Source organism: Salmo salar, chromosome ssa21, assembly GCF_905237065.1.
Source record: "Salmo salar chromosome ssa21, Ssal_v3.1, whole genome shotgun sequence".
In the NCBI taxonomy this organism is placed as follows: Eukaryota; Metazoa; Chordata; class Actinopteri; order Salmoniformes; family Salmonidae; genus Salmo; species Salmo salar.
The window spans coordinates 14,389,899-14,403,267 of NC_059462.1; the positions used below are offsets into that span (position 1 = coordinate 14,389,899).

At 46.1% G+C, this 13,369-nt stretch overlaps 1 protein-coding gene across 13 annotated transcripts in view; it reads left to right on the top strand.

Moving 5' to 3' along the window:
- LOC106581813 (plakophilin-4) overlaps positions 1-13,369 on the top strand; it is a 116,423-nt gene that overhangs the window by 10,830 nt on the left and 92,224 nt on the right. For 2 of the 13 annotated variants that reach the window (XM_045704445.1, XM_045704449.1), the window contains exons 1-2: positions 4,863-4,939; positions 11,157-11,296. In XM_045704445.1, the coding sequence (XP_045560401.1) occupies positions 4,885-4,939; positions 11,157-11,296 (195 nt within the window). In that variant the 5' untranslated portion in view covers positions 4,863-4,884. Of the gene's footprint in view, positions 1-4,857; positions 4,940-7,444; positions 7,624-11,156; positions 11,297-12,581; positions 13,139-13,369 lie in introns of those variants that run through there. The other 11 variants (XM_045704448.1, XM_045704447.1, XM_014164174.2 and 8 more) reach the window with 7 other exon arrangements.

Here is a 13,369-nt window from a genome sequence, read left to right on the forward strand (position 1 = left end):
TGGTTGGAAGGCATCGGTTTAGCTAGCCTCATACACATCTTGTGTACATAAAGGCTTGCAAAATACTGTGACAATCTCTACATCACATGCCCCATCCCTCGGTTGGAAAGTAAATATGCACTTGGCCTCTTCTACTGTAAAGTGTTTTTTCTTCTCTACACATATTTCCCTGTCCGGTTCTGTTAAAGTAAGCGAGACATACAATATTTGAAAGAGAAGTTTACTTGTATATCCATAATAAAAGCCAATGTATCATTGTGCTGTGCAGGATTCTCTGTTGGGATGTTGGAGCTCAGCTTTGTAGCTTGCGGTTATGATCAGCAATGACTTTCCTGGCGGTACGGGCACCGCCAGGCAATTACTTCACAGATTCAATGTGACAGGACGTTTGTTTGCGCCGAAGCCAAAGAAGGGAAGGAACATGTGACGGAAATGCGACCTTCAAAATAAAAGGATATAGTCATTTATTTGATTTGATTTCACTGGTGATTTGTGAAAGCGGCTTCACTTTTCATAGTTTGCTATGACTTCATCTATTTCTCAGCAACACTGTTGGTATTGTAGTGAAACACTGAAGTGATTGAAAGGAATTGGGAGATACAACAATTGTTAAGGTTAAGCGTTCTCAAATAAGGGAATTGTGGTTTTGTAGCCAGGCCTGTTTTCCCAGCTGTGAGTTGAAGGCCAGGGCAGAACAGAAGAAGACAGGTGTGCTCCCACACTGCAGGTCAGGGACGCCCACCACCAGGTAAATATGGTGGTGGGGGCCTGTTTGAAGTGTTAATGAGCTGTAAAGCTATGGGTGCTACGCTAGCTGCAGCACGCTAACCAGCCCTTAGTGATTGGCTCGCCTTGGACGGACCAACTCTATTTTTATGGATTTTTTAATATATATTTTTTGTACTTTTCACCCATTTTTCTCCCCAATTGGTAGTTGCAGTCTTGTCCCATCATTGCAACTCCCGTACAGACTCAGGAGAGGCTAAGGTCAAGAGCCATGCGTCCTCCGAAACACAACCCTGCTGATCCGCACTGCTTCTTGACAAACTGCTCACTTAGCCCAGAAGCCAGCCGCACCAATGTGTCAGAGGAAACACCATACAACTGGCGACCGAAGTCAGCGTGCATGCGCTCGGCCCATCACAAGGAGTCGCTAGACCGCGATAGGACAAGGCCGGCCAAACCCTCCCCTAACTCAGATGACGCTGCGCCAATTGTGCGCCGCCTCATGGGTCTCCTGGTCACGGCTGGCTGCGACACAGCCTGGGATTGAACCCAGGTCTGTAGTGACGCCTCTAGCACCTGCGATTCAGTGCCTTAGACCACTGTGCCACTCGGGAGGCCCCAAGGCTGTTTTCTAAAGGCTCTTTCATGCAGTTATCAGTATCAACCACTTCATTTGAATGGACGGCAGCACGGTTCTCGGTGACCTCTGTTCATCCACTCTAAATCAGTGCGTATTTAATAAGCAATATTAATGCAAATCAGCCGTCAGGGGAGATGTTGCCAGATCCAGTCTAACTCGTCTTCTGCCTCAGACCTCTCTTTATAGGGGATATGCTGCTGGTAGTTTCTACTAATGGAAACGTTGATGGCCTGTTCCTTACCCGAGGAGGTTCCTTACCCCATAATCTTCTCCCAAGGGTTGTTGGGATGGGGTTTTATATGTCTTTCGTCCCTAGTGTCACCTTCTCCCCCCGCTATAGTGGTTTGATCCTTTCCGTGCTGTGTGAGGGCATTGAAGAGGGTATCACTTTACGTTAAGATAAAAGGGTTACCCTTTACGATCAGTTGTTTGACACTTTACACCACGTTGCTGTAATCTTTATGCATGTGTAACACTGTAATCACTACAGTAACACAATTGTTTTTTCCTATTATTTAAGGTATTGCTTTGTTTATGGCATAGTGATGGAGTTGAGCGTTTCTTGCTATTACACATTTGGAACAAGGAACAGTCCCCATTCCTTTGGACTGTGTGTCGCGGATAGGACTGTCTTCTAACGAATAAGGTTGTGTTCAGCTGGTTATCTCCCGCTCCCATTGCAGTTCATCATTCCTCTTTGATCGAAGCCAATGGCAGTAATATGTGCTATCCCCAATGAGCGTTCCGACTTGAGAGTCCTCGGATGTCTCGGTCCTTGTGTGAGAGTCCCAAACGGCACCCTATTCCCTGTATGGTGTGCTACTTTTGACCAGGGCCCCAATATGATACCATTCGGGGTGCATCGTGATCTGCGATGGATGTGTGTGGATGTTGACTGGGAGGGAACATGGTTGGGAGTACAGCTAGCTCATAGAAACAGAACATGAGGGCTGGCTGGCAGCGGCGCGGCTGTGTGATAAACACCACATGTCATTTTCTCATGGTGTTGTAGAGGGGACCTGACACAGCCCTACTGGGCACTCTGCCCACGGCTGGATGGCAGCTGGATGCTGGATGCTGGCCCCGTCAATACCAGGGATGGAGCATAGCAGGAGATAAACAAGATTGATGTGACGTTGATCCTTCACCGCGATCATATGAATCGCCCCCCACTGTATAGTAGCACATTCCACAATGAAATGTGCTCATGAGAGAAAGCACGAGCGCACACACACACTAACACACACACACACCCACAGATGGAAGTGTGAGTGACTGTAATTGTTGCCGCTGTCATCCCCCTTACTTTCCCATCTGCTGTCTGAACCTACAAGGATGCCCGGTTGATGAATAGGCAGCCAGCTAAGCTAACGCTGTCCTAACCAGTGGTGTGATTGATCATTCAGTTGAGGACAGTGAAGGCAGTTCATCCTCTTCTTCAGCTTAAGACTGATTAAAGCAGCCGAGGTGCTGAGCACGCTCGGTAATTCACTCCAGACAGGGTGCATTGTGGGGGCCAGAACACTGCCAATAGTGGCCAATTGTTATGCTAATGCATTTTTACATCCTATTTGTTTCCAGTCATTTCGATCATCTTGGTATTTCTCGCTGGTCCCCTCCATAAAATCTATCACATTTCTACTGTTCACATTGAAATGTGGTAACCACCTGATATGGTAGAAATTGAAATCAACAGCTATGAGTGTGAGGCGGAATGGAATGGAAAATTGATTCAACTGAATTTATTTCCGCTTTTCTGTCTGAAAGAATAAATAACTTTCAGTGCGGCCCTGATCACCATTTAATTTCCCTTCTTTATGAACCACGGCGGCGGCGTGAGCCGTGAATACACGAAGCACTCAGAATTATGTAGAGTGTTATTTCTGTTTTGACTTGTTTTGCTGCTGTTTTTTTTGTATTTTTTGCTTCAGCAAAATGAGCCTGGTCGTGTTCACTCTTGTGGAGAAAATCCGAGCATTCATCGTGTATTCAGCTCTGCCAGGGAGAATCCTCAGTTGACTTTTGTGTTCTGTCTCAGTGTGTGGCCGCCGTTTTCACTTCTTCAGAGAGTTAACCAGCCTACAGAGCCCACGGAAAGCTTGTGATTCTTGAGGGTTTGCAGCTGACTCCATTTGACGTGAAGGGGCATGTTTATGCTCCGTTCCCCTTTAAAGTCGTCTTTCGGTGGGCGTCGTCAATCAGAGTGTAATTTATGCCCCCACTCTGTCACAACATGTTACTGATGACATGTTTCAAAACGCTGATGAGCCATTTGGATCAGTCTCTCTGTGAGGCTTGGGCATGCGTTCTCAATGGCACCCTATTCCTTATATAGTAGGGCCGGAACGATACCAGTATTGCGATACTCGTATTGTGACAAGGAAACAAAACACTTCTTTAGGACAACAGCCATAATGGAAACAAACATTGTATTTTCATCCAGCATTTATTTCCCAAGCTATAGCGCACAATATTTTACCTACAGCAGGTTTGTGTTTTCATTGTTGCCATGGGATACTGGCACAGTCACAGCCCTACTACAGTATATAGCGCACCAGAGCGCAATAGGCTGTGGTCAAAAGTAGTGCACTATAAACAGAATAGGGTGCCATTTGGGATGGAGACAGGGGTGAATGAACAGAGCAGGAGGAAGTTCCTCATAGAATGACCACTCATAGTCCTCTGTTGGGAATGTTGCACACTGTAGACATGTCTAAAATGCTTGCGCATGAAGTCATCCACTTTGAATGGTGAGTCGCTTTGGCTGAATGAATTTCATTGGAAGAGGCCTATCTGGGTTATAAATTGCGTGTTGTATGAACTGCTTTAGGCTGATCTGGTATGACTATGTTTCCTGCCTGACTCCTGGCTTATCTTGAGCCAGGCCAATCCCTGTACACACACGCTCAGAGTGAGTTAGATGTCGCAACATTTGTAGGATATGATTCAAGGAGGTGTGAGGCAGACAGAACATCTATAACATCCTCTGAAGATGTCCTCCCTCATTTGAAATCCCTTTCAAGTCATCTGATTGAGTGGGGTGACTTGTGACTCAAGGTCTCAGCTTCTCCACACGGCTAACCTCTGACTTTTATTAAATCCCGCATCACCACGTCAAGAGGTAGGTTTTGCTTCTACCTCTGATCTCTTAGGCTGTCCCCATAGGAGAACCCTTTTTGGTTCCAGGTAGAACCCTTTTTGGTTTCAGGCAGAACCCTCTGTTTAAAGAACCCAAAAAGAGTGAATGTGTATACAGTATTATTATATTATTGATCTGTGTGTGTGCATGCGTGAGAGTGTGTGTGTGTGTGTACGAGGGTGTGCGTGTCTACATACTGCAGATGCATGCCGCGGCGTGTACGTGTGTGCGTTATGCATGCGGCGTGTGTGTGTGTGTGTGTGTGTGTTCGAGACGAGCTCCAGCGCGTGCTGAGATTACATTCCTTAGCTTTTGGGGTGTGTCAAACAGAGTAAAGCGTTTTCAGCTGTCGAGCCTGTTCAGCTCAGCAGAAAGTCACATGTTTAGAGATCCATCAGTAGCCTTGTGTGTTCTGCTGTCAAAGAAGGCATCAGGTATGTACACACACGACTCTCTTTGCCATCCTCTTGAATCTTTGATGGGAGGTAAACCACAGAATTCGTAAGTCCTTTTACTGGGAGGTTTTCAAAGGAAATTGAATGACACAGAATTGCCTCAGCAGGGTATTTCTGTGCTCTAGGGCCTATTTTGTGGAGCACTTGAACTTGTTTGTGTACAACACATGCTTTAAAAAAACCCAGATGACTTGAATTACTGTAGTTCTGGCTATCTAAGCATGTGTGTTTTGTCTGCGGAATAGTTTGTGCTGGGGCTTTCAGGATATGTTTTTGACAACTACTTGTTAAGAAATATGTTGCGGTCTTGCTGTAGCCTGGATAAATGCTTTATTTTGGCCCGACGTACAATTATAATGAATGTCTTTGTTCTTTTTTGGGGGGGGGGTTCTTTATCGGTGCTGAAATATGGCATCAGCCTCACTTAGTGAAGTCTGAAAAGGCAATCCGAGACTATTAATATCACTTTTATTTAGCTAAATCAATATGCTATTTGAAAGAGGCAATTAAGCATTGTGGGTCTTTGGGGACATTGCAGCGGCTGCTTTGTGCTGTGTAATGGAGGTCTCTTCATGTTCCGTGCTGGCCTGGCTGGCGGGTCATTGCACGTGGCTAAGGCATCAATCAGTTGGCTTATAGAAGAGTTAATTATGTTTTTATTTTTTTCCTTGTCCTCACGCCGGCTTAAGAAGTCCAGAGGAACGAATAAATAGGGGGGGGGGGGGGGGGGAGAGAGTTCTAATGGAACGTTAAATTTGGACCGATATAACACTTATTAGGCCTCCTGCATAGTGTACTATACGCTTGAGGTTTTTTTGTTGTTGCCTTATTGCCGGTCCAATTAGCACCCTTATGGGGGGGAAAAAACCACATGAATGTCAGGTGATCTAAGGTGAAGTGAATGGGACAACATGTCAAGCAACAAGTGATAACGTGAAACTGCACCTGTGGAAACATGTTACGCATGTGAAGTGTTCCAAAAACATGTGACATTCCCCTTGAAATCATGTGGCTTTCCGCATGTGAAATCATGTGTTTTTTTTCTGTAAGGGACAGATATTTAACTTAGACAGATGTGGGTTTCCGTAGAAGTTAAAACACCTTAACTAATTTAGTAGTGAAAGCAAGGGGAGCACCATATTGTGGTAGGCTTTCATTCCAATTACTGTGAGTAGCTAGCTTGAGGCAGCGCACAACTCTTATTTGCACTGCACATTTCCCAGGCTTTTCGCTTGAAGACTGCTGCTCTGCTGAGACTTTCTGCCTCTGAAATTCAGCCTGGTGTATAATTATATCTGAGCTCAGGTTTTCCCCTCCACGTTTCTTTGTTCAACAAATGTGACCTGGTTAATTTGGGTGTCAGTCAGCCTTATGAAGCCTTCTTCTCCGCGGTTCTTTCCCTCCGCCGACTAACGTTCCAATGTGTATTTTTGACCCTGCGCGCCATTGCATTCAGTCAGGTGACTCGAAGGGGTTGTCTACCGTTTGTAGATGGGACATGAACGATGAAAGAGTATGTATGTCTGCCACTGTGTTTGAGTTGCTTTTCTGTGCTCCCTGGGGAGGATGCGAGGCAGGAGGCACCGCTTCTATATCGATTGCGTAATAGAAGCTTAGAAGAGCGGCTGCACCATGACGTCACTGACTGGACTACTAGACCATGTGACCTGATTGGCGTCGGTGGGAATTACGGTGGGGTCAGGCGAAACGGTTTCTTGGCAGAGCCAGAGATGCTGAGGATTTTAATAGTTTAGGAAAGAGGATTTGGATTTGACTTGTCAAGGCTGCTTGGCCGAGTAGCCAGTTGGTAGCAGGCTAATAGTGTTTACAAATGCTCATTGTTTTGTTGATTCCTTGACACTTGGGGCACTTCCAGCTCCAGTTTATATCATGTGCCCATTAGATGGTGGGAAGAGGTCGAATTAGCCCAGTGTTTTTGGCCAGAAGAAATGGATAAGCTGACCAGGGGTCAGTTGTGTGTCCCTGTGTTTCTGCCTGTGTAAATGGGGGGGATGTCTTCTAGGGAAAGCTCTTTACTCCAGGCAGATTTATTTTTGTCACGGTGTGTTTTGACTCGCACAGAAGGCACAATAATCCTCCCTAGATATTGTCACTGAGTCCCACAGGAAGTCCTAATAGTCTGTGTGTTTTATTGACCATGTTTATGTCTTGGGCTTAACCAGAGGAAATGACCAGGCTCATAATGACATGGGCCCGTCTATTTGTTCTGAGTGACTTAACCTGGATCCTGTGATTTCCTCTGGTATTGTCTTGGAGGCATTATTCTAATTACGGTATTTAAAGCCGCGCTGATTGCATTTGACTCCATGTGCATTATGGGTACTTGGCAGGCAGCCTCTAGCTGGGCTTTGAAATTACCAGACGCCAAAATAACACCTACAGAGACCTGATGCACAGGAGCTTTTTACAAGCCACTAGTTCATTCAGGTTTTATTTTTTTCTTCTTCTCGTCTGGGTTTGAAGGAAAACAACAGAGGTAATCCTGAAGAACCTGCCGGGTCAGCAGCGCCGCTCTAACTACCAGGTAGTAGCAGGAGTAGTGTGCAGCAGAGCTCTCTGTAGCCTGATCTGGGAGCAGCCGAGAACCCCGAGCTGAGAGGAGTTAAGTAGTCCTGTCCCAGATAGGATGGGGAATTTCAGAGGTAAGCTAAGATACAAATCATCATTTTCCTTTTTGCTTTAGGGGAGCGCAGATTTGGTTTGCCGAATCATATTTGTTGTCTGAGAGTTTTTTTTTTTCTCACTCTGCTCAGTGAGCAGTTTCCCAACCTTTCATTTCTTTTCAAGGAAACGTGTCATGAGTCGTATTGCATTGCCTCGGTCTTCCTGCGTATCACTCTGAATTTATGGCGTTGGCTTTGGTTGCACTCATCTGTTTATTGGAGAGTTAGGTTACATGTTCTCCGTAAAAAGTAATACTGTATGTATGTAAAGTGCATTCAGAAAGTATTCAGACCCCTTCACTTTTTCTACATTTTATTACATTACAGCCTTACTCTAAAATTGATTCAATTGTTTTTTCCCCCTCTTTAATCTACACACAATACCCCATAATGACAAAGCAAAAACAGGTTTTAATACATTTTGTATTAAAAACTGATATCGCATTTACATATGTATTCAGACCCTTTACTCAGTACTTTGTTGAAGCACCTTTGGCAGCGATTACAGCCTCGAGTCTTTTGGGGTAAGACACTACAAGCTTGGCACACCTGTATTTGGGGAGTTTCTATAATTCTTCTTTGCAGATCCTCTCAAGCTCTGTTGTGTTGAATGGTGAGCGTCTCTGCACAACTATTTTAAGGTCTCTCCAGAGACCTGGTTTGAACGGGTTCAATTCCGGGCTCTGGTTGGGCCACTCAAGGACATTCAGATACTTGTCCCAAAGCCACTCCTGCGTTGTCTTGGCTGTATGCTTAGGGTGGTTATCCTGTTGGAAGGTGAACCTTCGCCCCAGTCTGAGGTCCTGAGTGCTCTGGAGCAGATTTTCATCAAGGATCTCTCTGTACTTTACTCCGTTCATCTTTCCCTCGATCCTGACTAGTCTCCCAGTCCCTGCCACTGAAAAACATCCCCACAGCATGATGAAGCCACCACCATGCTTCACCGAAGGGATGGTATTGGCCAGGTGATGAGCGGTGCCTGGTTTCCTCCAAATGTGACACTTGGCATTCAGGCCAGAAAGTTCGATCTTGGTTTCATCAGACCAGAGAATCTTGTTTCTCATGGTCTGAGAGTCCTTTAGGTGCCTTTTGACAAACTCCAAGCGGGCTGTCATGTGCCTTTTACTAAGGAGTGGCTTCTGTCTGGCCTCTCTACCATAAAGGCCTGATTGTCAGAGTGCTGCAGAGATGGTTGTCCTTCTGGAAGGTTCTCCCATCTCCACAGAGGAACTTTGGAGCTCTGTCAGAGTGACCATCGGGTTCTTGGTCACCTCCCTGACCAAGGCCCTTCTCCCCCGATTGCTCAGTTTGGCCGGGCGGCCAGCTCTAGGAAGAGTCTTGGTGCTTCCAAATTTCTTCCATTTAAGAATGATGGAGGCCACTGTGTTCTTGGAGACCTTCACTGCCGCATAAATGTTTTGGTACCCTTCCTAGATCTGTGCCTCAACACAATCCTGTCTCAGACCTCTTCAGACAATTCCTTCGACCCCATGGCTTGGTTTTTGCTCTGACATGCACTGTCAACTGTGGGACCTTATATATACGTGTGTGCCTTTCCAAATCATGTCCAGTCAATTGACCAATCAACATCTCAATGGAAACAGGATGCACCTGAGCTCAATTTCGAGTCTCATAACAAAGTCTGAATACTTCTGTAAATAAGGTATTTCTGTTTTTTATTTGTAATACATTTGCAAAAATTTCTAAAAACCTGTTTTTGCTTTGTCATTATGGGGTATTGTGTGTAGATTGATGAGAAAAATATATAATTTAATCAATTTTAGAATATGGCTGTAACCTAACATAATTTGGAAAAAGTGATGGAGTCTGAATACTTTTCGAATGCACTGTACATGAACAAAGGCCATTCCAGATACTTTGTCTGTGGTGACTAAAGCAGACCTGTTTTTCTCACTGACAGGGACATGCTAGCTGAATGGCATTCTCTCTAATCCTTCCATAGTATAGGGTTTCAACAGAAACCGACTGTGAGCCCTGACTACTCTTGCTGGGTTGGCCTCTTCTTGCCAGTTAAAAAAAAAAATTCCGGACAATGCTGTCTTTTTTTGCTCTTGTTTTTGTAACTGTCTTGACTCAGGGAGCAGGAGCACACACTGAAACTGTAACCCTCTAGTTTCCTGTCGCTGCTCCATTTCATAGAAACTAATGACGAGCGAGTGTGTAACAACTAGGGGAAAAAAACATTCCCCCCTGCCACATTGCAAAGTATCTGTAACCCTGCTACCGACATGCCTGCTTGTAGTAATATCCCATGTCTGCCTCCCAATGACCAGACACGTGATCCGATCAGCTGTCACCGTGAAATACTCACGCCTCTGTGTGGTGACAACATCCTAGAATACCACGGGGTCACGTATCGGCCGAATGTCTGGGGGACCTCCCACACGTAGCAGGGCTAGCCTGGCTAGTCTTCGCAGGACAGGAGCTTCCCATCCAGGGCCTGTCTGTCTCTACTGTAAACAGCCCAGTGGGCCTCTCTGCTGGCTGGCTGGCTGGCTGGCTGTCAGCCTGTGTTAACTGATTCATGTACTTGGTATGTTGTGGTGTGTATGCACCTCCAGTAGTACTGTACTTCATAACTTTAATAGTGTATGGCACTTTTGGCATAATACGCCAGAACGACTCCACCAATCACCAGCTGACTACCATAATGAATGAGGTGTATTAAAAGAGACAGTTTCATGGAGGTCTTATTGAGTTATGCTGGGAGGGGTGGTGCTCTGGTTGGTGTAAAGATATTGTTTAATGACGCTTTCCAGAAGCCAATATCTGGGCAGAAATTCACCGGCTTCGGCCCCCGGTGCTTAACCACCCTGTCTGGCTAAACAGGCTCCTTCAGGTAAATATTAATCAGGAATGGCCTTCCCATACATTTCCCTGGTGGTAGACCTGTCAACAATTATAATGAAGGCCACAACTACTTGCGCTCTGACTTTTTCATTTCACTCCTGTCGCCCAGGAGCGAGGGAAGAAAGAGAACGCGTTATCTCTTCCTGACGCCTGCTGGTGTGTGTTTTCCTCTGTGGTGCCGCCGCACGCTCTGGGAATTGTGGGCTTTTCTTGGAATTGTGGGAAGTCAAATGTCCTTTTTGGACACTTGAAGATTTTGTGTGTTTGTCTGTGTTGTTTTTCTTTTTTTAATGAGTTTGATACATATCATCACTTAAGTTATTTGTTGCGTTAAGGCCATATGGAATTGAATCGCTGGCTGTCTATCTTTGGAATGATCCATCTGGCATGCGTGGGTGTGTTTATGTGTGTGTTCGCCTACTGTTGTTGTATCTTCAGTGAATCTATAGCCAGACTGTGTATTAAGTCTGCTTGGTGGGTTCTGTGCACACTTGCGTGCTTGTGTGTCTTATTGTATCTACTGTGCCAATGGTCTTTGGATGGTATGGTCGTGTGTAGTGTGTACGCAACTACACACATATGTCCACATGTATGTGTCACGAGGACCATGTTGGGTGACCAGATTGTTTGTGTCCCTACAGGAGGAATGCCAGCTCCTGAGCAGAGCCCAGTGACAGAGGAGGGGCTTCTGCTGACCATCAGAGAGGGAACCCAACACACCAACAGGAACATGGAGGCTGACACCACCGCCAACAACATCCTGGCCTCTGTCAAAGAGCAGGTACAGCAAATCCAGTAACACCTATCTTACTGTATCATTGCACAGAGCAGGTACAGGAACTTCTAAAACATCAATCATGCTGCAATCACTCGAGGACAGACTATGTAAACATAAATGGTACCGAGGATCTGTCTTTATACTAGGAGTACCGATTGATAACGAGCAGCAACAGTTGCTGAGGTTTTTGCTCACTGGTTATTTGGACAGATCCCGATTTCGCAGGGGTTAGCATCTTACGAAGGGGAGGGGACATTTGGCACGTACACTTGCCCGTAACTTGCCAAGAGAGAGGGTGGAGCTCTTCGTTCCCGGTTCCGATCCTCATTCTAGCATCTCTTCTCTTAACATGTATGGACCAAGACCTTAATCGAGCGTCTGACCGGTTACGCCAGACGTTAGTTCTGGCTTAACCGAGATTACTCAGCTTCCATAACATCTCTCAAACTGTATCCCTGCCCATAGTGCCCAAAAAACACCTGTATCATTCCCTGCCACAGAGCAGGTACACAAACCTCTAACACCTCTCACACTGTAACATAGCCCAATAGAAGGCACACAAACCTCTAACACCTCTCACACTGTAACATAGCCCAATAGAAGGTACACAAACCTCTAACACCTCTCACACTGTAACATAACCCAATAGAAGGTACACAAACCTCTAACACCTCTCACACTGTAACATAGCCCAATAGAAGGTACACAAACCTCTAACACCTCTCACACTGTAACATAGCCCAATAGAAGGTACACAAACCTCTGTAACACCTCTCACACTGTAACATAGCCCAATAGAAGGTACACAAACCTCTGTAACACCTACCATATTGCACCACTGCTAAAGAGTAGGTACAGTCAGGCTGTACTTTATCCCTGCACTCTTAGACACACCCACCCTGTATCAACAGTGGTACTATCTCGTTTACCTAGTGCGAGCTGGCCCAGATTACTGTAGAAAGTGCCTTGTCGAGAGGCTGTCGTTTTTACCATGACATTTATCACCAGACTCTTCGCCACACTTACTGTTTGTGAACACAGCTAAAAAGCTCCGGATGCTTGGTCCTTTGACCGTTAGCAGTCAGTCCTAGCTGGCGGTAGGTAGGAACCGGGGACTAAGTTGTGTCCGGCGGTGCTGCGTGTCCACAATCAAGAGATCCATCTAGTGCAAACAGAGAGATTAGCCATCTGTGTAAGGACACGGCTCTGACTCAGTCCTCCCTCTGCTCCCCCCTCGCTCTCTCCCTTCCTCCCTGGCAGCGCTTCACACTCCCATTGTTTACCCAAGTCAACAGGAAGGAGAGTTCCATTGGAGAGCACCTGTCGATGTCACTTCCTTCCCCCAGAGTGCTCATCTGCTCTGCCGCTCCTCCTTAGGCTTAGTCAGGACAAGAAGGCAGTAAGTGAGGCAGGGAGAGAGAAAGAGAGAGAGAGAGAGCGACAAAGAGAGAAAGGAAGAGAAAGAAAGTGACAGAGAGAGAGAGACAGGAAAGGAAGAGAATGACGGAGAGGAAGAGAGAGAGAGAGTAGCCATAGAGAGTTCTGTACTTTAAAAGGCTGGATGGAGACATGCCTCGGAGGCAATTCTTGTTTGGGATTTGGGAGAGCGTAAATGAATCCGTCCTCAGTGTTTAAAGGGAGTTGGAGAGACAGAGGGAGGGAGGGAAAGGAGGAGGAAACCGGGTGCCTTGTGGAGGTCACCGTTGTTGCTGGGGTTGTAGTTATTTTCCTGGTTCTGCACGAGTCTTTCCTGTGATTGTGAGGAGGCAGACCTTCGAGGGATCCTGCCTGGTTTAAACATGCTAACCTGTGCCTGTGGACAGGCTTATGACGAGTGCTTGCATGGTGAGTCAGTATGCTAAACCCCCCCTCCCTCTATATTTCTGTTAAAACTTCTCCATGTACGTCTTCACCCTGCTCTGCCCAATGCCCAAACAAGGACAGGCTGGCCAGGATTTCTTTGATTGCGTTCTCTGTTCATTGTGGAGTCGTGCCTCCTCCGCTCCTGACTGCTAATGAGCCAGAGAGTGTTTGATGTTAATGTCAGGGTTTTCAGACTGGAACTGCTAGTTATTC